The sequence below is a fragment of the Cibotium barometz genome, chromosome 32 (assembly GCF_041138505.1).
Source record: "Cibotium barometz isolate CiBa-2024 chromosome 32, ASM4113850v1, whole genome shotgun sequence".
Taxonomy (NCBI): domain Eukaryota; kingdom Viridiplantae; phylum Streptophyta; class Polypodiopsida; order Cyatheales; family Cibotiaceae; genus Cibotium; species Cibotium barometz.
Genome location: NC_141077.1, coordinates 23,388,878 through 23,414,633, shown reverse-complemented (window position 1 = coordinate 23,414,633; position 25,756 = coordinate 23,388,878). Strand labels below are relative to the sequence as shown.

Below are 25,756 nucleotides of genomic sequence, written 5' to 3'. Positions count from 1 at the left end.
AGTCGAATGTTGAGGCTTAGCTTTCTTCTCAGACCCCTGCCTCCGTGGTTTGGAATCAGTTTTGAAGTTTCGTGGGAAACGTGAGTCCTTTGCGAGTTCCATTAATTCCTCCATCAAACTCTGCATCTTTGCTTCATAGGTGGCATCATCTTCTTCAAGCTCTGGCATATTGGAAGGTATTTCTTGCTCGCTTTCCTCATCTTCATCGAAATAGTAGTCATCCTCCTCCGAAGATAGATCCTTCATCTCCGCACTAGTTCCAGCCATAGAATTAAATGTGTCGACCACAGGCTCGCCCTCTTGAAAAAGTTGACGATGAATCCCGGCAATGGAACCTTGAAACTGGCCTTCAGAAACTTGACGGGCGGTGAACACACTTAATCACACTTTAATCACTTTATGAACTGGAATAATAAATTTGGAAGAAAAAGAAAATATTTAAGTGGAGCTAGAGTGCTCCTGCACAAAAGACCAATTCGCCCCAAAGCGTGGTGCCCCTGCAGGTATTTATTTATCACTCGAGGTTGGCGTAGCCCTTGTACAATTCCCGAGAAGATTCCTCCTTGATCCACGGGGAGGAGATCTCCTTCAAGCTTTCACCCAAGATGTGTTGTGGGATACAAGAGCCTTGGCTCCCTATTTATACAAGTCTAGGGGTGAAAAGCTATGCTTTTCCCCCTTCGAGAGAAAAAAAACTATACAAGTGCTTTTATCTCATTCAAAAACTCTTTGAATATTTTCTATTAAAAAAAAAATAGCACGGCACTAGCGTTTTCGAAAATCCCACGCAGCTTTCTTTTTTTTTTCGATTTGCTGCCCAGCGCTTTTTCTCCATCGCGTTTTTCTTTGCTGCCCGGCGCCTTCGCGTCTAGTTGCCCGGCGCCTCTCTCTTGCGCTGAGTACGGATGCCAGCCACCTTTGCCTCTCTCTCTCTTGCTTGTGTGCGCCTGTGCCTGCCACGTAGACAGCGCCTGTGCTTGTGCAGCCAACCGCCATGTGTACCAACAGTCAGCCCAGCCACTCAGGTGTACCACACACACGTGCGCTTCAGCCAGGTGCCACATCAGCTTACAGCCCATCCTGTGCAGCCAGCCGTACCACTTGTCAGCTGCCACGTCACCTGTGCCACGTGGCAGTGCCACGTCAACTGCGTGCCATTAGTGCCACGTGTCGGCTGCATGTACCTGATGGTACTTGCAGAGCTAACCCACAAGATGCCTCAGCTGATGCTCCTGCAACAAGATAAGAGAAACACACATATACATGCATATGCACAAACATATGAGCATGCACACATGTACACACACACCAAACATGTATCTGATTCCACACACACCAAACATGTATCTGAATCCACACACGTACAAACTTACACATGCATTTACTGGATTAAACATGATCAGTGAATTTAGACTTGCTTTGCCGGAGTGCTTACTGCTGCCGCTCCTTAGATGATATTGAGGCTGAAGAGGTTGAGGTTTCTGGTCATGTAAGCAGCCATGGTGACACACAGCAAAGCGTGTTTAGCGAAATGTCCCAGCAGAGCCATTAAACATCCTACAATCTCATGCATATAGCTGCATGCATAAGATTTACTCACAATCTGGTATCCCAGAAACTCAACATGCAATAATTCCATTATCAGCGAGCCTCCAACACAGATTGTTCATCGATAGAGGCTCCTTGCCTGAACTGTTCTCGCTAACCTCTTCTCCAATGATGGTGACCAAAATTCTAAGACCAACCTTTGCTTGCAAGTCTCTAAACAGCTCCTGCCATTGCCTCAATAGTCAAGGCAAGGTTTGTTGTTGCTACTTGTCGCTCCGAGTGCTAAAGAAAAAATGCACAAGGCTGCATAGTTGGGATTGGAGGAAGCCCTCCAAAGAAGATGAACATGGCGAAGCAAAACTCCCTTGATGGAACTATGCGCTCTGATACCAAATGTAAGGCCCCCTTGGTGTGGAACCCTAACCCTAGAAAACTAGCATGCATGCAAAAACGTGATGAAGAGACCTTTCCAACAGATGAAAACCCTAGCATGGCATACTATGTTAATCCACCCAACCATATATTTACTAGACCCTGGGCGTAGTCCAACGTGTACCTTACCGGCCACACACCATACTCACACGCTCCATGTCCCCACTGGTGCCCCCAGTGCTACACACCGTTGGGTCTTTGGCCTACAATCGTTATCCACGAACGTTACCCATTCACACTTAATGTCTTAAGTGGTGATGTGCAATCGTATGCCACCATTGGGTTCCCATGCCTTCAGCGTGTCCCATGCTTTTTTAGCATGTACTGTTAGGGTCCTAATAGTATCAAAGTGCTAGGGCACATAGGAAGTAAGCAGAAGGCTTGAGGCTGATGGCATTTCAGAATTTTAAAGTTGCTACTGGTTACTTGCTTTTAAATTCAATCATTTTTTGCTCAAATCTTTTTTAATTCTATTTATTCATCTGCACTGGGACTCCTCTCATTTCATCATGACATTGCAGGTCGAAGTGACAGAAAGGAGGAGAAAACAGGTATTCATGACTTACATGCTTCTTACATTAATTAGAGGTTGATTTTATTTTGAACTGCACAATGATCTGTTTCATTAATTTTTGGATGGCCCTCTTTGTTTTATAAACTTTGTCATGCTGGACAGTAAGGATTCTTTTCTGAGCTTAGCAAGCTAGAAACTTGTGTGAGAAAGAGATTTTTGTTTCACTGTGGTTGTACGCTATGGTTGTAACTTGTAACTGCAGCGCCAGAAAGCAATGAAAAATTTCATATTCCCACCATTCTGGAGAGCTCTATTCCTGCTGTACGGATAGGTTCCTCATGTGAAAGTGCCACTTTTGGATGCCAATTGCCAATGTTTTTGTCTCACTTTTAGCTCTGCAAAAAAGTGCTCACCATGGTGTCAAGTGCAGCGATTTAGATCTGAGTCATTGTGTGGCTCACCATGATGGTTTTTTTGTCTCTTGCCTCTATGGAGTTCCTAGGCTTGTTGATGGCAATTTTGGTGGCAAAAGGTCAGGTGTGAGAAAAGCCATGGTAAATAACCTCATGGGCCAATTATTCCCATCTTTAAGCAACAAACTTGTCTTTGGTCTGACACGATCCTTGGCTCTCCCATTATGGAGTATCTTAATGGTGCCTAGTGGTAAAGAAAGAGGACGGTGAGGGCCTGGCGATGTGTGAGAGTTTCTCTCTGCCGAATGTGCATCCTGGCCACTTTCTGCAGGAGAGGCTGCTACTTTGCTCGTTCAGGGAGGGGGAAAGCAGGGTGCAATTGTGAGCAAATATGGGGGGCCTGATAAACAAAGCACTATCTTGGAAACCCGAGGAGCTTGACCCACTGAGTGAATCTGGGGAGTGAGACCTGTAGGCGGAGGTTCATTGGTGAGGGAGTGTCAGCTGGAGAGAAGGAATCCCTTGCGGTGCTGGCTACTCTTGTCCTGGCGACATCAATCACTTGTCTTTCGTATTGGTGGATTGCATGGCACTCCTTAAACAGGTCAGGGAAACAGACTTTGTTGGGGATTGTGACCCTGCTACCAAAGGGTGAAAATCAGGGGGGAAGCCATGCTCTATAGTATGCGAAGCACACTCTGGAGTTTGTCTGCTAGTGGTGCCAAATAAAACTTGTGTACTTATGACCAGGAAATCGGATAGGGGTCTGTAAGTTGGTTGCAAAAACGTGCAATGATGGTGAGGGCCTCCAAGGAGGCGACTGATGACAGACAATAGGAGATGAGGTCCACTTTGGCGAAATGACAATCAAGCGTTGCCTTGGCGAGGGGATTTGGAGCAGCTTCCGTGGGGGAGAGGACCAGGGACAGATCAAAAGTGTGAATTAAGAGCACGGGTGGGAGATTACCTATCACATGGAGAAAAGGAGAAGAGAGCATACAAAGGCGAGTGCAGGTAGAGGCACAACTGCACATGGGCTGCATGGCTGGGCACCTAGAACTAGGGTTGGATGGTGTGCTGACATATGCAGGTGCCTCGAGCAGGTAGTAGGTGGTCAACAGCAGCAAAGGAGGTGGGCAAGTGGCTACAAATATGGGGCGGACAGGCTGACAGCCTATGGGCGGAGTAAGGTGTGAAGGCGAGGAAAGGGGGCAGTGGCGATAGGAAACTGCTCAATGGAAGGAGAAGCAAAAGAAAAACAGGGGAGGACAGGAGCTATGCAAAACAACAGTTTTGGCAGCACACAGGAGAACAATCAGGGGACTGGGGGACAGCACAAATCTAGAATGACCCTTGGAATTCTTGGGTGGCTGGAGATTTACAATGATCTCGACTTTTGCCGGATCTAATGCTAATCCTTTTGCCGACGATGTGCCCCAACAATAGAGAGAGTAGTTGCCAGGGGTGTCAGATTAGTGAGTTTGCCTTTGGTCCACATGATATGCTCTGAGCTGAGGGATCTATAGAGTGGCCATCGGGTGCGGATTCTACGTCTCTACTCATAATTTTATTTCCTCACGTTTGGTGCAAACACTCCGGCTTCACATGGGGGCAAGTGATCACCGTTATGTGGTCAATCTTGCTGGAATTGTGGGATTGAACGGTGCTTAGGCTGGAAGTCCAGATTCAAGACTATTGGGAGACTTTGGACTTCCACATCATGAATCTTGACAAGGTGGACATGATCTTGGGAATGTCTTGGTATTTTATAAGAGTGAGATGATGATGTTGGATTATCGGTCTCATAGGCTCTCACTTGTTCATGATGGTGAACTATATGTAATCCAGGGTGATGTTTGTTAGTATATTCATTCCCATATGTTGCCCACGTGTTTGCCCATATTTCTTCCCTTTTATGGCCCTTGGTTGTGGGTTGGCCACCCTTATTTTTCCCATATTTTTCCCCTTTTTTCTTGGTATTTTTCCGAGGTCGGCTCCAGTTGGCCAGCTCCCGATGCTCCAGTCGGCCAGCACCTTTTACCTTTGAAATAGGTGGGCTGGCCTCTCCCATTCCATATCATTCATAGTTGAGTTGTGTGGTTCATGTGTTGACACACTAGCTCTCTTTTGTATCCTTCGCTTATCACACTATTTGGTCTCTTGCTCGGGATTGCATTCACTGTAGTATATTCAGCTTATTGGCTTCATCCTCCATAGCTCCTTCAGTCCAAACCCGGGTCACTCGGAGATGCACTACATCTACATCTACTACCAGAAGAGTGACATTAGCCCGAGTGAGAGAGCTATGATCTAGGAGACCCCCCCACCCACTTGGCCCTCGCCCCCCCAGGTCTCCACTAGACACAGATAGATGAGATCTTGAGGAGACATAGTAGAGAGGACAGACCCCAGATTGATCTAGCACAAATTGGGAGATATCTTGCCCCTAACCCGACGTATGACATCCTACACCAAGTCATTGGCACCGGTTGGAGCTAGATGCTTTATTGGATGTATTTACCCCCCCTCCCTCCCACCCAGCCCACAGTAGTTAACTAGAGCCCTGTATGAGATTTATCTCCACATTATAGAGTACTCTGTACTTTTTTTTCTTTTGTATCCATTTTGATGTCCATTGAGACATGATGATGATGTACACAGGTTGTCTCATAGGCCGTTTTTTGGCCTTTAGAAGATGTTAATAAGATCTCTCTCTCTCTCTCTCTCTCTCTCTCGCACGCTGAGTTCAGCACATTCTACAGCTCTCCTTGCTTCCGCTCTGTGCACACTCTATCATGGTATCATCGCTCTAGGATCAGCGTTTTCCTGCTGCCCCGTATTCTGCCCACTCTACAGCCCTTCTGCCTTGCGTTTTCAGATTTGCAGCCCTCTGGTTGTTGTGTTTTCTAGACAGTTGTTGCTGGTTGCTCTACCTTCACCTGGGCTTCATCATTTTCAGCCTGAAGGTACTTTCTCTTCAGCGTTTTTTCTCATCAGAGGTGTGGAAGCTGGTTGGCGTGTATTTTCAGGTTTGCAGCCCCTTTGTTGGCTGTGTTTTCTTCTCCAGTGGACACTATCTCTTGCAAAGGGAGTCTTGTGTGGATTTTGGCTTTGGTGGCAGCTTGGTACTCGTGGTGGACACTTCTTTCTAATGTGTTGTGTGTTTTCTTTTTTGAGAGTTGAGCCCGAGTTCAGTGATGGCTGCCTTGACTGTGCTTCATATGTTCTCTGAGCTTGCCAAGTTGGATGGCTCCAACTGTACATTGTGGAAGGTGAAGGTGAAGTCAGCCTTGCGTGGAGTGGATTTGTGGGACTGGCTCGTCACAACTGCCAATGCCACCCCTCCCACCCTTTCTATAGTTGGTGCGACTCAGGCACAGCTTGATGCTTGGGCGGCAAATGATCATCGTGTTTTCTCCTTTCTCATGTTGAATTGCCAGGATTCTGTTCTCTCTCATGTGCGTACAACAAATGCGGCACATGAAGTTTGGAAGGCACTTTTGGAGTACTTTACAAGATTATGTCTGGTACAGATTTTGGCTTTGGAAAAGCAAATTATGAATCTTTCGATTTTTGCCTTTTCCCTCTTTATCTGTTTCATCACGAATATGAAAGATCTCTGGGACGAGCTTGCTGTATGTGGCAAGAATATCTCTACATAGGTTTTGGCTATTGGGCTTATCTCCAAGCTTCCAGAGAGGTTTATGCAGATTGAGTCTTGCTTTGAGGAGTGGACCGGGACCTCTGCTAGTTTTGATGGAGCTTTCGTTGCTCAAGATAAGGGGAAGAATCGATAGAAGAAAGGGAAAGGGGGTTCTGACAAGAACTCCAAGGACAACGACAATGATAAAGGCAAAGACAAAGATAAATCTTCTAAAAACAAGGACGTGGAGTGTCACTACTGTGGCAAGAAGAGTCATAAACAACCTCAATGTTACAAGAAGAAGCAAATGAAGAAGGAAAGGACTCTACCTCTACAGCGGGGTCCCAGACCAAGAGTGATGATGGTATTCTTTCGTAGCCGGTACTTCTCGTACATTGGCGCTTGTGACTCTTGAGTCTAGGTCTTGGATTGTGGATAGCGATGCTACTGCTCACATGACACCTCATTGGGATTGGTTCGAGGAGGACATGTACTACTTTAGGTGATTCTTCTTATGTGCCAGTTCATGGACGTGGCACCATTCCCACCTTCCGCTCCTTTAACGACAAGAGGTACTTCTCTGACGTTCTTTACATTCCAGATTTGGCATTTAACCTTTTGTCAGTGAGTGCTCTTACAGCTTATTGGTGGAGATGAACTTCTCTCGTCACGAGATTATATATGTATGTATATCTATTTATATATATATATATATGTATATGTATATATGTATCTATGTATATGTATATGTATATACATGTATACGTATATATATATATATATATGTATACATGTATATGTATATGTATGTATATATATATATAAGTCGCAATTCGTGGATCCTAGTAAAACTTTTGTGGTGAAACGGATGCCTGTGATTATGTAAAAGGTGCTATCTTGTTCGAGGATGTAGACCCATAGCCTTTGAGAGCAAGAAGATTTTAGATGCACAAATGAGGTATCTTGCCCAGGAAAAGGAGCTTCTAGCTATTATCCATGCAATAAAAATCTGGAGATACTATTTGTATGGGTCTCGATTTGTTGTCTAGACGGATCACCACTCGTTGAAGTATATTCGTGATCAACCTGACCTGAAGGGTTAGAAGGCTAGAGAGGTTGACCTCATGGAGTTCAACTTTGAGATCCGCTACCATCAGTTATCGACTAATTGGGTTGCTGATGCCCTTAGTAGGATCCCTCAGGTCAATTGTATCTCTTTTACTAATAGAGCGTTGCCAACATGATTCCCATTTTGGTCGAATTTGGCAATTGGTCCAGGTCGGTTGTAGCCCACGAGATCCGAGTGTTCTGGACACTTCCATGAGTGCTGATGAGAGAGATCGGAAAAGTATTCCATTATAGGTGGATTATTGTTCAAGGATGGCAAGGTTTGTGTGCCGAGTGATCTAGACGTCCAAGCTTTAATATTCCATGTGTGACATGATGCACCTAGTGCGGGGCACTTGGGCATACATAGAACCTTGGCCTTGGTTGGTCGACATTTCTATTGGCCGCACATGAAATCCTTTGTTGAGGATTATGTGGGAAAGTGTACCTAGTGTTAGCTTAATACATTTGAAATACTTGGAGTTGGAGGGTTATTGTATCCTTTGCAAATTCTTGCAAAGTGGTAGAGTATCTCGATGGATTTTGTTGTTGGATTACCCCGGACTAGTAGGGGACATGATTAAATTTGGGTCGTGATTGACCGGTTGATGAAGATGGCTAGATTTATCCCTATTGAGTCGTCATTGAAGAGTCACGAGTTGGCTCAACTCTTCGTTGAGCAATTGTATAAGCTCTATGGATTGCCTGAGGAGATTGTTAGTGACCGGGATCCCAAATTCACTGCACAATTTTGGCAATCAGTGTTTTCCAAATCAGAAACACGCTTGAGCATATTATCTGCGCATTATCCCAAGTCGGATGGTCAGACGGAGAGGATGAACCAGACTAAGGAGGATATGTTGAGGGCCCGTCTCCAAGAGACAGCTTGAGTGGGAAAGGTATCTTCCACAGATTGAGTTTGCTTATAACAGTAGTAAGCATGCGCTACTAGTTCTAGCCCATTTATGCTTAGGTACGGTTATTAGCCAAAGTCACCCATTGCCGTAGGACTACGGGGGGTCAAGTTGCAATCAACAGTGGATTTCTTGCAAGATATGCATGATATGCTGAGAGTTGCAAGGGAAAGCGTAAAGAGTGCACAATTCATGCTCAATATTACGCTAACCAGCGACGAACCTCGAGAGTTTTACATGAGAGCATGTGGGTATATCTTAAAATCCCAAAGGACTCTAAGATGATGAGGACTGACAAGCATTACAAGTTATCTTCTCAATCTTGTGGTCCTTACGAGATCACAAAGAAGATTAGTGATGTGATCCTCAAGTATGTTGAAGTCTCCGGCCATGCACCAAGAGTTTGCTATGGGGAGTCCTTGTCGCAAGTGAAGCTAGAAGGTCGTGCACTTAGCAGCCCCATCTGGGACGTAGAAGTTGAGGAGCCTGAGTGGGGTCTCCCCAATGTGTAGGATCAGCCACTGGCCCTTCGACTAAGGGGATAAGAGTCTGGTTCATAGAGATGCATACTCCTCCCCGGTTCCCGGGGGGCCCAAAAGCTGGGACCAGACTGTGTTTTTCCTGTCGGGAAGGATCTTCTTGCAATGGCAAGTCCGATGCCTACTGTGAGATGATGCTCTCCACTAACCAGCGCTCTCTGAAGCTCTTGTCAGATCCTCTACGTGTCTCGTTGGCTAGGCCTTGGATACTCCATGAGGCAATCCTCATGGGGGCGGGAAGCTGAGGTGACGTGCAATAACGGTTAGAGACTCCATCAACCGCTGTGTTATGTACCTAGTACTAACCCTTGGGGTTAGGGACCAATTTAGCAGGATTAGGGGAGCCTTGGGATTAGGGAAAACAGGCTTGGATAGGTGGCTAAGGTTCAATATTAATAAATCCAAGGCTATTGGCTATTTATGGACTGGACTATTATTTATAGCAACAATAAGCACTATATAAGTGACTCTTGGGTTATTATCTATTATTGATTCATTGTGGTCTGGACCTGGACCACGAGGCTTACTCTTGCCATGGATGTGGCGGATCATAAGCGGTCTTGCCAGAGGTCCCTTTGGACAGGCTCTGGTAGTACGGGACGCAGGGCTGACTGGCTTGGCCAGTGGGAGTGGAACCTTAGCCCTTGGCTCGGGGGTGGTTTGCGGACGTGAATCTATAGCTGGGTGGTGGGCTTGCCTGCACCCCTACAAGACTTGACAAGGAAATCGGAAGCATAGCAGCTATAAAACGTGTTTTTTATATATTGGACGCGACGGGACGTTTTTTATAATAAAAAACGTCCAATTGATAAAAAACGTGAAATTTTTTTTTCGTTTTTTTTTCAGAAAAAAACGTAAAAAACGTTTTTAAAAAATAAAAAACGTTTTTTATTTAAAAAACGCGAGTTTTTTTATCATTAATAAAAAACTTGCTGAATGTTTTTTTTTCTAATACATACATTAATAAAAACCTTTTTTAATGCTTTTCATGTATGTATGCATGTTAACACCTATATGTATATGTACATATATGAGTATATACACGTGTATATATATATATATATAAAACCTTTTTTGATGTTTTTCATGTATGTATGCATGTTAACACCTATGTCTATATGTACATATATTTGTATATGCACATGTGTATATATACATGTGTGTGTGTGTGTACATATATGTATGTACACACACACGCGCACATACATACATACATACATACATACATACATATGTATGTATGTATGTATGTGTGTGTGTGTGTGTGTGTGTATATGTGTGTGTGTGTGTGTGTGTGTGTGTGTGTGTGTGTGTACATATATTATATATATATATACACACACACACACACACACACACACACACACACACACACACTTTTTATCATTAAAAAAAATGGCGTTTTTATTTTGGCTTGATAAAAACGACGTATTATACACGTGTTATACTTTGCCGTATTATACGTCCTGTCCCGTACCTGGCTGCTATGATCGGAAGGGTAACTTGGATGGAGGTTGCTAGGATTGGGTAGGTGAATCTTTTACCCAATTCTGTGTTGACTGATATGATTTCTTGAGAGGGCTGTGTCGGACCGATGGGCATTTCATTCGATATTAGCAGTAGGTCCAGGTGGGGAGCTCCATTGATTTAGACCAGGACTCAGGGATCATTCCCCTTGTTATGGTGGAAGGTAGTGAGTACCATATTTGGAACCAGTTGTTGTTCCCCAATGATAAGAGTTTGTGTGCCAGATTGTGCTAAGATTAGGGAAGAGATCTCTTATGATTGTCATGACGTTCCTATACAACAGGTCATCCGGAGATTCGATGGACTTGTGTTTTTTTATGATCATCCTTAGTCCCATGGGCAGACGGGGAGGGTGTGATGAGGTTTTGGAGGTTATGCTTTGTGCATACGACTCTAGGCGACTGTCTGTTGGGAGAGGTATATTCCTATCGTCGAGTTTGCCTATGGTACTATTGAGCATGTAGTTTTGGCAATAGCTAGAATATGTTTGGTAGGAGTTGGATTAAAACCCAGATTCCTTGAGACTTTGATAGCTTGAAGGAGACACTGTTGTGGTGCGTGATAGTTAGGAGTCTTTGAGAGGGAGGTATGATATCCCCTAGGTACAAGGATTTACTAGATCCTAGAAAGGATGGGTATTATGTTGCAACTAGCAGGGAGTTGTCTCGGCGATTTCAGGTTTCCAATTCCATGAGAAGTTGGAGGATTGAAGGATGGTTTATATTCTTAAGGACTTGGAAAGGTTCTGTTTTTGTCTTGTTTCCACAGTTATATGTTGGAGGAACAACTTCTTCAGTTGAGCTGGTTCCTTGATACGTGGCTATGTGGATTTGATAGATAGGTATAAACCTCATTTTGTGGACAGTTGATGGAGGTAGTTGGTTTCTCCTTCATTTATTTCCAAGAGTGGAAATGTCCTAAGTGGGGAGGAATGTTATGTACCTAGTACTAACCCTCGGTATTAGGGACTACTCTTGTCACAAGTGGGCACGTGAATACAGAAAACCAGTGGCCCAAATCATAGCATACATTCAACATTCATCACAACATGAGCATGAATCAATACATCTGGCATCACAGACATCATAATCATATACATCCGGAAAACCACATAAGATAACCTTGCACATGACACAGCACTAAGGGCTGAAGTTGCCCTGCACCCCCCCCCTCCCCCCCTCCTCCCCTCCCCCCCTTTGAGGTATCTTTATTACCAACAGAGTATTCTCTTGTACAAGATGCGGGTGCCCGGGAGTTCCACTCCTCAGTCAGCACCAGATTTATCGAAATTTGTGAAAAACAAAGCGATACAAGGTCTCGGTCACCAACCAGGGCCAAAGCAGTCACCAACTGCTCAATAGAGAAAACAAACCCTCGGTCACCAACGAGGGCCAAAGCAGTCACCAACTGCCATCTAGAAAAAGCCAATCCTCGGTCACCAACCAGGGCCAAAGCAGTCACCAACTCTGTGAAACGAAGCCCCCAGTCACCAACTTGGCCCCAACAGTCACCAACTGCTCCTTAGTTTCACGGTTGTCCACACGATTGTGCAATTCAGCAGCTCCAAACAGGCCCAAAACAACACTTAGACCATTCGTTTAGCATCCCGTGAAGCGGGGTTGAAGCCAAACACAATCGTTATTTGTTCCATCTCTAGGAAACCCTTGGAATATTGCTGAAATTTGCTGTAATTCAGCACAACTAGCCAGTAGAGAAGCAGTAGAGGAAGTCGACCATTCCTAGGGAGCAAGTATGGAACTTGACTGGCTCTCTATAGCTTGTAAGAAACTCGACCAGCACTAGAGAAGAGAGAGAACACTGTCGGCCAGCCCTGTAGCAAGCTTTTCAGCTGTCGACCAGCCCTATAGCCCATGTTCCATGAGTCAACCAGCCATGTAGCACTTGCTCATAGAGTCAGCCAGCCTCACAACTCTCCTTCTTGTTGTCCACAGCCCATAAACTCTCTACGGAAGAAGTTGACCAGCTCTCATGGCTGCCCTGACTTGCTCAACACCCCAAAACTCGCAGAAAAGAAACTTGTGGATGATAAAAATACCCATAGTCAGTTTTAGCAATTTGTGGGTTTTTAGTCCAGTGCCCGGGTGCCCAAGTTTAATAATTGGTCCGGTTCATTAAAATAGTCCCGCCCGATGTGAACTCTCCTATAAATTATAAGTTTGTCCGCCCAAACTGTAATGAATATGAACCTGCATTCATAGACTTTAGTAAACAAAGAAATAATAATTAAATAAGGTTGAGTGTGCACACTCACCACCTACAACACACACAGAATTTGCCGCCTTAGTCCCAGACAGGTGTGCACACACCCGTCCACGAGGTGTCCAAGCGTCCCTAATGCCTGTGGACATTCACAGGCAAAATACCATGCAATGTCCAAGCAAACAAAACTAGTCACACATGCAAGTACATTTCATAGGCAAATGCTTGCGTGCGATGATTTCGATTAAATCTCCCAACTTGCCATCTTGTACACCAAAACTGTCGCGACCATGGGCACCACCGATGCTAGATCCAAATGTTGGACTCACTAGAGCTATTGCCCTTGCATGAGCTGAACTAACTCACCAGGATCACCAGCCCTTCCATGAGTTCACATACTCACTGAATAGGTCACCAACTCTTTCACGAGTTTACGCAGTCACTAGGGTCACCAACCCTTGCATGAATGCATAAACACAGTAGTCAAAGTCACCAACTCTTTTTACTAGCTAGTCACCAACTCTAATCACTCATTAAAGTCATCAACTCTTACACGAGCGAATCCATTATGCTCCAAGAAATCCTTCCGCATGGCACAGATCTCTGGAGGATAGTGACAAATCCAGTAGGGTTATGGGAGCTCTGGGACTAGGGAAAGCAAGCTTGGATAGGTGGCTAAGGTTCAATATTAATAAATCATAGGTTATTGGCTATTTTTTGATTGGACTGTTATTATAGTAGCAATAAGCACTATATAAGTGAGTCTTGGGTTATTGATTCATTGTGGTATGGACCTAGACCAAGAGGCTTACTCCTGCCATGGACATGGCGGATCGCAAGCAGTCTTGCCGAAGGTCCCTTTGGACAGGCTCTGGTGGTATGGGACGCTGGGGCTGACTAGCTTGGCCTGTGGGAGTGGGACCTTAGCCCTTGGCTCGGGGGTGGTTTGTGGATGCGAACCTATGGTTGGGTGGTGACCTTGGGTGGTGAGCTTGCCTGCACCCCTTTTATTTGGTTTCTCTAACCTTGTTTATGCGTGTGTATCAGGTTGAATCCTGGAGGGATCTCACCTGCTGCGACTTCGCGGCTGGTTTCGAGGGGGAGTAGCTATCTTCTCGTGGGTGAGGCTGCCTCAAGTAACCTCTAATGGTGGTGGCTGGGTGGTTTTACTGCATAAGGGCCTCTCCTCCCGCCTTCTCAGGCAAGATCTTGGGGCGGAAAAGGTGCCCTGTATGTGCCCTTCTGATTGAGAAAGGTGGGCGAAAGTAGATGAATAGATGAAGCGCCTTGTGCTTCGAGAGGGGGCGTAGAAGCTCCATCCTTGACAAATGTGTAGTGATTCTAAAAATCTTCCCTAAACACAGCTGAAAACATGGTTAATACCAAACCAAATTATGAGATAGTGGGTAGCTCACCTCCCAACTGCAAGCGGCATCCACCAATCCCCCTAAGCCAAGGCTAGGGCTCCTGCACAATCCATAGGCCCATGTCTGTGGCGTCCCATACACCGATTTCGAAAGGCCTTCGACGCACCAACCTCGGTACTCGCCATGTGCACAGCGTGAGCTGCCCTCGTGGTCCAAGCAAGACCTTCAGTGGTGCATCTGCACAATTATGTCTCATAATAACCTAGGCTCTCACTCATATAGTAAATAGCTAACCTACTATAAACAACCAGTAAGCTTTTTTTATCTATTCAGGAACCCTAGCCAAGTATTTGCTTGCTAATCCCTTATCCTGGGGCCCCCTAACTCTGTTGGATTAGTTCTCTAATCCGTAGATTAGTGTCTAGGTATATAACAACTTAGGCCAGGCCACCCGTCTCACAGCATCTGAGAGTGGTATGTTACCTCCTTGCGGAGAGTGGCCTCCACCCCCACATCAGCCCAAGTGACTCCGGCTCTCATGCTCAAGGGAAATGAGAAGATAGTGGCTCCTGCATCCTCTGGGGTGGGGGGAGAGTGGTAGAGTAGTACACAGACTCGCAATGGTGTCCTGGTCTCCTCAAACTCTGCTGCTGAATCCACTGGGAGATGCCTAACGAAAGCTTAGTTGACTGGGTATCCCGATTCCCAACAGGAACGACGCCCGCGGGGGGGGGGGGGGGGGGGGGGGGGGGGTACTTTGCCAGCGGTGAAGGGTCTCCACCGGGTCTCAGAAGCTCTGGAAAGAGCACTCCGGTGATGTCATGATGATGCAGTGTGTTGGAATGCCTGCTGCATGGGTGACGACGGAAGCTGCTGCTGCTGCTGCTTCTGCGTGTGTGGGGTGTGGGTGGGCAGGTGGGTCTCAACTACCTGACCAAGGATCCTGCCTATTGCTGGAACAACTGGCAGTTCTTCCTTGGGGAGTCTCGGGAAGCACACTGACGGGAAAGCCTGCTGCCTGTGCCAACGGGCCGGACTCAGGCACGAGTCCATGGTACCGGTGTGCCAAGAAGAGCTGCCCTTCCCGTACTGGGAGTGGGCTCCGGTCAAGGACGCTTGCGGTGAGGGTAGAGTCTTCAAACTCTCCTCTCAGGTAGCCCTTGCCCATGAACTGAATGTTGGTGATCCAACCTGCCCATGTGCTGGGCAGCTGCCGACAAGCTTACCGACTAGAGTGTTCTCCACGGCAGAGATAGAAGAGGCCTAAAGCCGAAATTCCTCGATAGAAAAAGTACATCTGTGAGCTGCATCGGGGTTATAGATGGGAGCGCGGCTGCCATAGAGTCATCCAAAAAAGAAAAAAGGGAAGGAGAGGGGTGGGGGGCGGCGGGGTTGGGTGGAACGAGTGGGTCAAGAGGAAGGCCCGAAGGGAGAAAATGGGGGAAACAAGAAAGACAGAAAAAGGTTGGGAGGGGTTGACAGTTCTCACGCTTAGAGCAAGAGCAGAAGGTGGGAAGAGGAGAGGGGCGGGGGTGTGGGTGGGAGGGAGGCTGGGCAGCTCTCTCTCTCTCTCTCTCTCTCTCTCTCTCTCTCTTTCTAGTTACTGGCTGCAGCATAGAACTTGTCTGCCAAATGCTAAGAATGAAGTGTTCCATGCTATATGAATGGTTTCGATCATGTTTCCTTTCAACTATTTCTGTGTGTAGTTATTCAACCTGTTCTGAATTTTGCAGCTTATGGAGACCCTTGTACCAGTCACAAGACAGCCTCAAAGACCAAGACGTACTCTTCGCAGGACTCAAACTACTTCTTGGTGAAAGGGAACAGAATGTTTGTTACAGGGCTCTAGTTTTTCCCAAGCACTCCATAGGCTGATACATTATATCATAGTGTCAGCACAAAGAGCAGCCTATAATAGGGATATATTTGAAAATCAGAAAGAGCAAGGCACTTTTGGAGGTTGCTTTGCACTCTCCTTCAGAATGGTTGCGAAAGCTGGAGTGTGCTTTTGAAGTGTATCTTTGCAGATGTATGGACTATGTGTAAAGCTCCTGTTGGGGCAGCCAATAAGCAGCTGTTGTTGCAATGTAATTAGAATCGATTGTTAAAGTTGTGCTTCTGTAAGCAGGTTCAAAATAGTGAGCGAATAGTAGAAACACAGTATACACTTGAAACAAACATAGGCAGAGTGCCACTCTCATTATTGTGTGTCTATGACACATTGAATCGGGCCACAGTACATCCACCATAACACATGAATAGTATTTGTACCCCTATTTATGATAGTGAGATTTCGTCAAACCAACTCGTGTTTTTTAGTTGGTTTCAGGGTTGGATTGTGTCAACATACTCAACACAAGATGCCAAGATTTGTGAAGGACACCTTGTCATATACTCTTCCTACTTGTCATCGAATTTTGAGTATCCACTCCAAACAGAGAAATCTGATTTGATCACCATTCCCTTATGCATATGATCTTTTCCAGTTTGATCCTTGTTTGTGGATATCAATATTGGCCCTCTTGTCATGTGTAACATCTCCATGGTAATCCACAAGCGGGGAATTTTTATGTGTATTCTCAAACAAAATACGTTTATATCACATGACCACATTCATATTTAACTTCATGACTCAATTCAACTCAGTTCTTCTTCAAGTTTCAATCCACGCATCCCCATATAGATATGACAACTTAGGTGTGGACTCATGATTTACGAAGTACTTTGCCATGGATTTAATTCCCAGGAAGTTTAATGCATCCATTCCAAAGTAGGGCGCACATGACTTAGATTAGTCATTGTTTGGATCAACCATTGTTCGCTTCACTCAAGAATGACTTCAGCAAATGCATAGTGAAAAGTCATGGGATTGATGTAGTTCCCTTAAAAATCTAACCACTAAAATATCTTCCAACTTAATGGATATATCGTACTACTAATTAGTGACGTTCTAGTTTATTCCAAAGAACAAAGTTTCAGTTCTAGTTTATTCCAATAACCAAGAGAATGCACAGTGACTAAGTCTTAGGAAATTGATGTAGATCCTTAAAAATCTGATCGTTAGCTAACAACTTCGAATATACTCAAGGGATTTATCACACTATTAATCAATCATTTCCATTATTATCGTAATAAATGTGATTCACTAGACCCTTGAGTCTTAACGATCTTGGTAGAACTTTTACAATCAACCATCTAATTGAAATATTTACCTATAAATTTTAAGCCCAATTAAAGATTCTCAAAGGATTTTTTTCTCCCTCCAAATCATTATATCGAGGACTAGAAATAAGTAACAATTGTGCAACACGTGCTGTATAAATTGTGTCTAATAAAGTCATTGTCTCCCTAATGCAGACAAGTCATCACAATGCCGATTTAAATATCTTGTTGCCTAATTTTTATTTTTGAACTCTTGCAAGAAGACCTGAAATTTGCAACCTTGCCTTCAAAGCTTTCAAAATTGAAGGTCTACAAGGTACATTGGCCTTCATTTGATTCCCGTTAGTCATAAAAAAAATCACCCTATTTTCAAAATTGAAGGCCTACAAGGTACATGGCCTTCATTTGAAACCCGTTACTCATTAAAAAAAAATTCACTTGGGGTGAATTTTATTCTAATTCCCAATGCTATAAAAAGCAACCCCTTTTTCCCAACGAAAAGCGTAAGAGTTGACAACAATACGAGAGCAAGGTTCTGAGAATTGTATGTTGCACGAAATCTGTATTCCTTGGAAACAACCTTTGATGATCATGATTATTCATGATGCAAAGAAACTTGCAAAGATCACCTCACAAACCGATTCTCCTCAAGTTGCTGGATCCTCTCTCTTTGTTAATGAGATTTTTTAGCAAATGGGGTTGCAAGCGCGCTCTGAGGTCATGAAGTTAGCAGATGATGGTTTGATACTATCTAACCCTTAGTGGTGGAGAGAATGTTTTATTTGGGAAAAGGTGTGTTTGAGGTTCTCTTTTTAGACAAAGGAATGTGCATCTAAGCTATTCACACTGTTGGTCTGTCAAAGATGGGGGTGTTAGAAGAGGAATCACAACCGTATAAAGATCCATGTCAAAATGTTAGATTTCATCTATTTGGGGCTGCTTAAGTGACCATTGTACCATGCTAATGGGTTGGTATCATGGGTGATAACTTAATACTGATGACTCAATGTTATTAGTATATGTATTTGGGGCATTAGCATTTTGAGTGATGTCATATATCATAGTGATTGTATGTGTTTGTGTCTATTTTATGTTATCATGTCAGTATTGATTGTGTGGATTCCAATTAAATGTTTTAACTAACATGGTTGACATGTATGAGATAGGTGATGAGTAGTGCGATGGCACTGACGACTACATTGATGATATTCCGTACATAGTGTGTGAAAACACCCATTTTTGTGTCGTACATATAGTATTATCTTGGTAGTCATTTATTTTATGCAAAAGATTTATACATGGACATAAGTTTATTTATATAAAAGGGAAGCACAATTTTGACAAGGAAAGCTATTACTATTATTAGCTCATTGGGCTAATTTATGATTGTAAATATTGTTGAGTCTCATTCAAGATGGATCAAGGATCATTTGATGTAGAACACACTTGAAGTAAGGCTTTAGGCTCACCTCCCAGCCATAGAGTCAATCTAGACTCACCCTCGAGCTGGAGGCCATAGCTACACACTAGGCAATGCTCCCCTATGGTAAGACTTGGCATCCCATACTACCAAGCCACACCTTGCGGGTGTCCTTGCAGTGAGAAATCTTATTGGGCTGTAGGCTACGAGTCAGACTCGACGATCGTGTCCTATAACTATAACTTGGGTTAACTTATATTGGAGCCTAGGCCCTAAACTTAGCCTTGCTTTTATAAGCCCTGCTTTCCCACAGTTCTTTTAATAACTATGCCTCCTCTTTAAAGCCTTCCATTACTTAGAGAAGCTGTCCCCCTAGCTAGGTACCCCTCTAACCCGAGATTAACCCACCCTAGGTTAGGTGCCTAGTGTGGACGTAACATACTCCCCTCCCCTTAAGAACCAATGATGTCCTCAATGAACTTGGGAATCTGGGCCTTCAAATTTTCAACGAATTCGTGCATAGCTTCTCTTTCAGATCTTCCCTTCCTCTTAGTTAGATACTTATCATAAGAACTTCATCTTGAATGTTTAGTACATTGATTAAGAACCATTTCTGGTTCCTTAGGAATATATTCAAATTTCTCTTCTTGGATTAGTTCTTGTAAAGGAACCACCTCATCCGAGTCACCTAGCTTCTCTTTCAGTCTAGAGATATGAAAGATTGGATGAACTATAACACCCTTGGGAAGTTCTGAGCGATAAGCAACATTATTAATCTTCTTTGTGATCTTGAATGGTTTACAAAACCTAGAAGATAACTTGTAATGCTTGCCTGTATGCAGAGTCTTAGAATCTTTCAGAATTCTTAGATACACCTACATGCCAACGTCCAACACCCTAGGAGATCTATGTTGGTTAGAATAAATTTGAGCTCAGTCTTGAGAGAGCTGTTCTTACACTTCCGTTTCAAGTTTAAGAATCTCCTGTAGATCTTACAGAAAATCATAAGCTTGCCGATTTTGGATTTTACCAAATCCAAGAGCAATCGATGCTCTAGGTTGAAATCCGTACATAAGCTTGGATGGGATAAATCCTATAGCCAAACGCTTATTGCTATCGCACACAAATTCTAACTGTGAGCACCCATTTCTGTGTCGTAGATAGTATTATCTTGGTAGTGATTTATTTTATGCAAAAGCTGTATATGTAGAGGCATATAGTACTTTATGTAAATGGGAATCCCAATTTTGACATATGTATATGCAGAGACATATATGCAGACATATAGTTATTTATATAAAAGGGAAGCCCAATTTTGACAAGGAAAGCTATTATCAGCTCCTTGGGCTAATTTATGATTTTGACAAGAAAATCTATTATTAGCTCCTTGGGCTAATTTATGATTTTACATACTTCTAAGTCTCATCCAAGACTTACCAAGGATCATTTGACATAGAACACACCTAGAAGTAAGTCTTAGATTCCGTCTGGACTCACCCTTGAGCTGGAGGCCGTAGTTGCACCCTAGATAGTGCTCCCCCATGGTAAGGCTTGGCATCCCATACCACCAAGCTCTGCGGGTGTCCTTGTGGTGGTGAGAAATCCTATTGGGCCTTAGACTACGAGTTATACGATCGTGTCCTAGAACTGCCTTGGGTTCACTTACATAGGAGCATGGGCCCTAAACTAAGCCCATCTTTTATTATGAGTGCATTCCATAGTTGTTTTAATAACTATGCCTCATTTTTAAAGCCTTTCTTCACTTAGTGTGAAGCCATTTCCTAGCCAGGCACCCTTCTAACCCGTGATTAACTCACCCTAAGTTAGGTGCCTAGTGTGGACGTAACATACTTAGAACCATTGATGTCCTTAGCAATGAACTCGAAAATCTGGGCCTTTAAATTTTAAACGGATTCCGACATAGCTTCTCTTTTAGATCTTCCCTTTGACTTCGTTAGGTACTCATCATAAGAACTTCATCTTGAATGTTTAGTACACTGATTAAGAACCATTTCTGGCGCTTTAGGAATATATTCAATTTGCTCTTCTCAGATTAGTACTTTTAAAGGAACCAGCTCATTCGAGTCACCTAGCTTCTCTTTCAGTCTAGATACATGAAACATTGGATGAACTATAATACCCTCAGGGGTTTCACTCATAAATATGTAAGCGTGGCGTGGGTTCAACAGAAGGGATTTCTAAAATCCTTTTTTAACACATTATTTATATACAGAACGTTACCATTAAAAGGGAGTATTCACAGGTTGAATAGAGAAAGGGTGTGTTTTCATGAAAAATTCACAGATCTAAACTGGCCTCTTCCACCTGTATGTTGTTGTTGTGAATCCTGGGACTGTTGCTACTACTGACCATAATTCTGATTACCCGTTCGGCTACCACCTTGGCCACATCCACAACTCCTACCTCATCCTCTACTTGCACTTGTGTAGAAGGCCTGCTGCTCTTAACTATGTTTGTTTTGTGAAGACTTTTGATCTTCACCCAAGTTCTTCTCTTTAATGATCAGCATTGACACCAAATCTGTGAAGTTGGGAATGCTAGCCCTTGAATGCACGTGATACAGGGTTTTGCATCATGGCACTGACTAGTTCTTTAGGCAATCCATAAAGCCTGTATAACTCATGAGACTCCTACTTGTAGACCGTGTGGGAATAAACTTAACCATCTTGGTTTGTGTATCCATTACTACCCAAATAGAATCATGTCCTCAATTTGTTCTAGGTAGTTCCATAGTAAAATCCATGGAAATACTTTGCCACATAGACTCTTCTATCTCAAGTGGATGAAGTATGCCATCTTGCCTAAGGCATTCAACCTTATTCACTTGACATTGGATACACATTAGAGAGGCCAAGTGGCCCTTTTTACATATATACCCACAATGCCTAGACACACACATTACATCTGGGGCTATGCTAATCCACATGGCACGGCCAGGTCGACAGATTCCAACCCCTCCCCTTAATAGTCAAGACATGAATACCGAGAGAGGCGCTGATGAGAGATCAGGCTCAGAGGCTTCTGGCACAGTTAGTGATGTCCCGTTTGTAATAGAGCATTAAAAGTTCTCCACTTTTACTTTTTATAGCATGTTGTTCTAAGCTATAGATCAAAAGTTATGTCTAATTTAAGATAAACATAGCTTCAAATCGCATTTTGCATGAACAAGCGACCAAAAGCAAAGTATGGAACATTTTTCATGCTCTATATAGATAATGAATACACCATTTCACTACAATTGTGATCCACACTTACATAGGCTTGGTCATCCACAAATATGTCAACATGGGACATGGATGTGGAAATGGGTGCAGGCATGGATGCTTAACGGCTTAACACCCAAAAAAGTTATGCAAATTCTCTTTAATATATTAAGCGTAAAGTATGCATGGCTTGCATGTAGTAGTGACGATGGAATCCATGTATGCTCTATGTCCAATTGGATTGGAGAGTGTAAACACTTTTACTGATTGGATGTAAAGCATCCATGGCTTGCATGGATGCTAGCTGAATAGCATCCATGGCTGGTATGAATGCTATTTGAGTATCATGAAGCACCCATGGCTTGCATGGATCTTAGTTGAGTAGTATGTATACAAGCCATGATGCTTTACGTTCGATCAACAAGCATTTACGCTTGTCGATAGTGGGCGTAAAAAAGTGCTTATGATACTTTATGCCTAATCAACAAACATTTACATTCTCCAATTGATGAGTAAAGCATCCATAACTTGCAAAAATGCTAGTATGCAAGATATAAACACTTTACATTGAATACACTTGTTGATTAAGCATAAAGCATCCATGGGTTACATGAACACAAGTTGAATTTTTAGCACATTGTATGCAAGCCATGGACGCTTCAGCCCCAATTAGCAAGCATAAATGATCATTGATTAGGAGTATATCATCCATGGCTTGCATGGGCACTATTCAACTAAATTATCCATGCAAGGCACATGCATAAGCCTTATGCATAGACTCTCATGCAAGAGCATAAAGCTAGCTGGATGTAAAATAAATCTTATGCTTATAATTAATGATATGTATATTATGGAAAATATGCTAGAGAGCTACAACCTTAGCCCACCTTGGAACAATGCCATTTTACATTTTGGAGAAATAATACTTGCCCACCTTAATGCCTCGACCAAAGTTTGGAAAGCATTATCCCTCTCGCAAATGGTAAATGGCATATTTGAAGAGCATAGATGTTGCGGCTCGCCCTACGTAATGCAAGGTCTGTAAGAGAAATTGCTTGCCCATAGGCCGACTAGGCCTATGGCACGTTGGAGAGAAAAAATGCTTGCTCGCCTTGCATAATGCAAGGTTGTCAAGAAAAATTGGTTGCCCATAGGACGAGTGGGCATATGGCATGTTGGAGAGCATAAATGCTTGCCCACCTTGCATAGAGCAAGGCATGCAAGCATAATATCTTGCCCATAGGCCGAGTGGGCCTTTGGGTAAGAGGGAATACTTGCCCACCCTGCATTACACAAGGCAAGCATGTCAAAATGCTCATCCACACCATTTGCCATTTTGGAAAGACATGCCAATGCATATGCTATGCATAGCCTACACATAACCTAGACATAGGCACGGCTATGTATATTTATACTCATAGGAATGGCTATTTATATGCCTACTCATAGACATGGCTATGCATAGCCTATGCATGACCATGCTTATGTACAAGTGGCATGCTATTTTCTGCCCATGAGGGAAAAATTTCACATGCAAGATTGTGCATGGGGCATTGGGCCTTTGACTTGAATAAAAAAACAAACTAGGCATAACCATACAATGCTTACCTCACACACAATTGATTTGTAGCTTAGTGCTTAGTTTGGAGGTGGTTTTTTTTTTCAATTTCATGTATACACACACAAACACCACAAAAACAAATAGGTTGGTGAGAAATAAGACCAAATGTTAAGAGGCTATGCAAGTCTATGCTTATAAGACATTATATGCAAGGCCACACACAAACACCACAAAAACAAGTAGGTTGGTGAGAAACAAGACCAAGTGCTAAGAGGCTATGCAAATCTATGCTTATAAGACATTATATGCAAGGCCATACAAGATGCTAAGTGCTACACAAGAGGATATTCATAGTGCTAAAGAGGCATACAAGTGCTATGCAAGAGGATATCCTAAGTGCTATTCAAGAGGATTTGATATGCAAGAGAGATGCATAGCCTACACGCATAGGAATAGCTATGCATAGCCTGCACACAGATATAGCTATGAATAGGCATGGCTATGTGTAAGCCATGGCCATGTATACACATAGGCTATCCATAGACATGGCTATGCACAAGAATAGCTATGCATAATCCATGGCTATGCATAGGCCATGCTATGGCATTACATAGGCATAGCTACGCATAGACATGGCCTATGCACAGCCAAGGATTACACATAGTCATGTCTATGCATAGCTATGCCTATGTAATGCCATAGCATGGCATATGCACGGCCATGGATGATGCATAGCTATGCCTACATGCATACATGGCTTACGCATAGCCATGCCTATGCGTAGACTTATGCATATCCATGCCTATGTGTAGTATATACATAGCTATGCATAGATGTGGCATATGTAAGCCATGGTCATGCATATGCGAATAGGCTACACATAGGCATAGCTATGCATAACCATAGATTATGCATATCCATGGTCATGCATAGGCATAGCTATGCATAGACCATGGATATGCATAATCTATGGTCTTGCATAGGCCTTGCTATGGCATTGCTATATGCACCCTATGCCCATGCATGGCCATGGCTTATGCATAGCCATCCCTCCCCTCAGAATATTCTTTTCTAAGTACACCTTTCTCTCTCCCTCTCTCTTACACATCACAACGATATGGAAGGTTGTGGTGATTGTGTTGGCCCTTGTCGGTAAGAATGAGCATTCTAGGTTATTAAGAAATCATCGTGTTATCTTTTTTCTGAGCCTACATTGTTTGTGCAGGAAGTAGTTTCTGCCGAGCAGGCATAGTACCCACATGAACAACAATCAGGTGAAAAGCTAGCTGCTAGGCGGCACACTGATTGTTTGGTATTGTGCAATGGGAAATTTATGATGAAGAAAATGTTATCTGTGTGGTATGAGCTACAATTACCTTAGATAGGGGCTATTCTTGACTGTTTTTTGTCTGTATTTGCGCCATCTGTAACCATTTGGTACATCATCTGACTTGCTCTCTATAATAATTGCAACCTTGAGTGGGGCGATCACGCTTTAGAGATTTTCTTTTTAAGTAGGCATGGGTTATGGCACTGTGGCTATGGTCTTCATGGGGGTTAAACAAGCATGGGCACCCCGAGCAGAAGGCCCATTGATGATGTTATACACGCCCGTGAATATGAGGGTAGTGCCTAGATCTAAGCCATTCACTAGCGTCAACGCCATGGCAATAGGCACAAAGGTCCCCCAGGTCTTCAGAGCACCGCTCACCTCCATTCAAAAGGCAATCATATTCAAATCCTCCTCAATGTGTTGTCATTAGACCTTGGTCTAGTTTAGAGTCTTCCTTCTACCTATTCTTTGATATTCATCCCCACAAGCATTGACTTTCCCTTAGCAATGGCCCTATTGTTGGCATCTTTATTTCCTAAGGAAGGAAAGACATAAGTCTTGCTAAATCTCATGGTGGTGAATGTGGTCTGAGAAATTGTCAAATCCCAGGGATCCTCATTCAGGAATGGTTGATTCCACATGAGAAATTTCTCTCCCTTCAGTAAACATACGATTGAACATGTCCTTTATCTCAGATTCAGACAATTCCACAATTTGTTCCAACAAGGAACTAGTGCTTTTGGGTTCCCTTGCCATTTCCGCACTTAGATAAGTTGTCTTTGTAGCCCGACTGGCTCTTAGTCTCTCTTCAAATTTCTCCTCACAAAGGCTC

The 25,756-nt window shown here is 43.5% G+C and overlaps 1 protein-coding gene across 3 annotated transcripts in view; it reads left to right on the top strand.

The window, feature by feature from the left end:
* The window catches only part of LOC147619975 (ABSCISIC ACID-INSENSITIVE 5-like protein 2), a 43,223-nt gene extending 26,510 nt beyond the window's left edge, over positions 1–16,713 (top strand). For 2 of the 3 annotated variants that reach the window (XM_086772085.1, XM_086772082.1), the window contains 3 exons: positions 2,502–2,531; positions 2,757–2,821; positions 15,958–16,713. In XM_086772085.1, coding sequence (XP_086628211.1) covers positions 2,502–2,531; positions 2,757–2,821; positions 15,958–16,099 — 237 coding nt within the window. In that variant the 3' untranslated portion in view covers positions 16,100–16,713. The remainder of the gene's footprint in view (positions 1–2,501; positions 2,532–2,756; positions 2,822–15,957) is intronic. The other variant, XM_086772084.1, reaches the window with a different exon arrangement.
* The last annotated feature ends 9,043 nt before the right edge of the window (positions 16,714–25,756 follow it).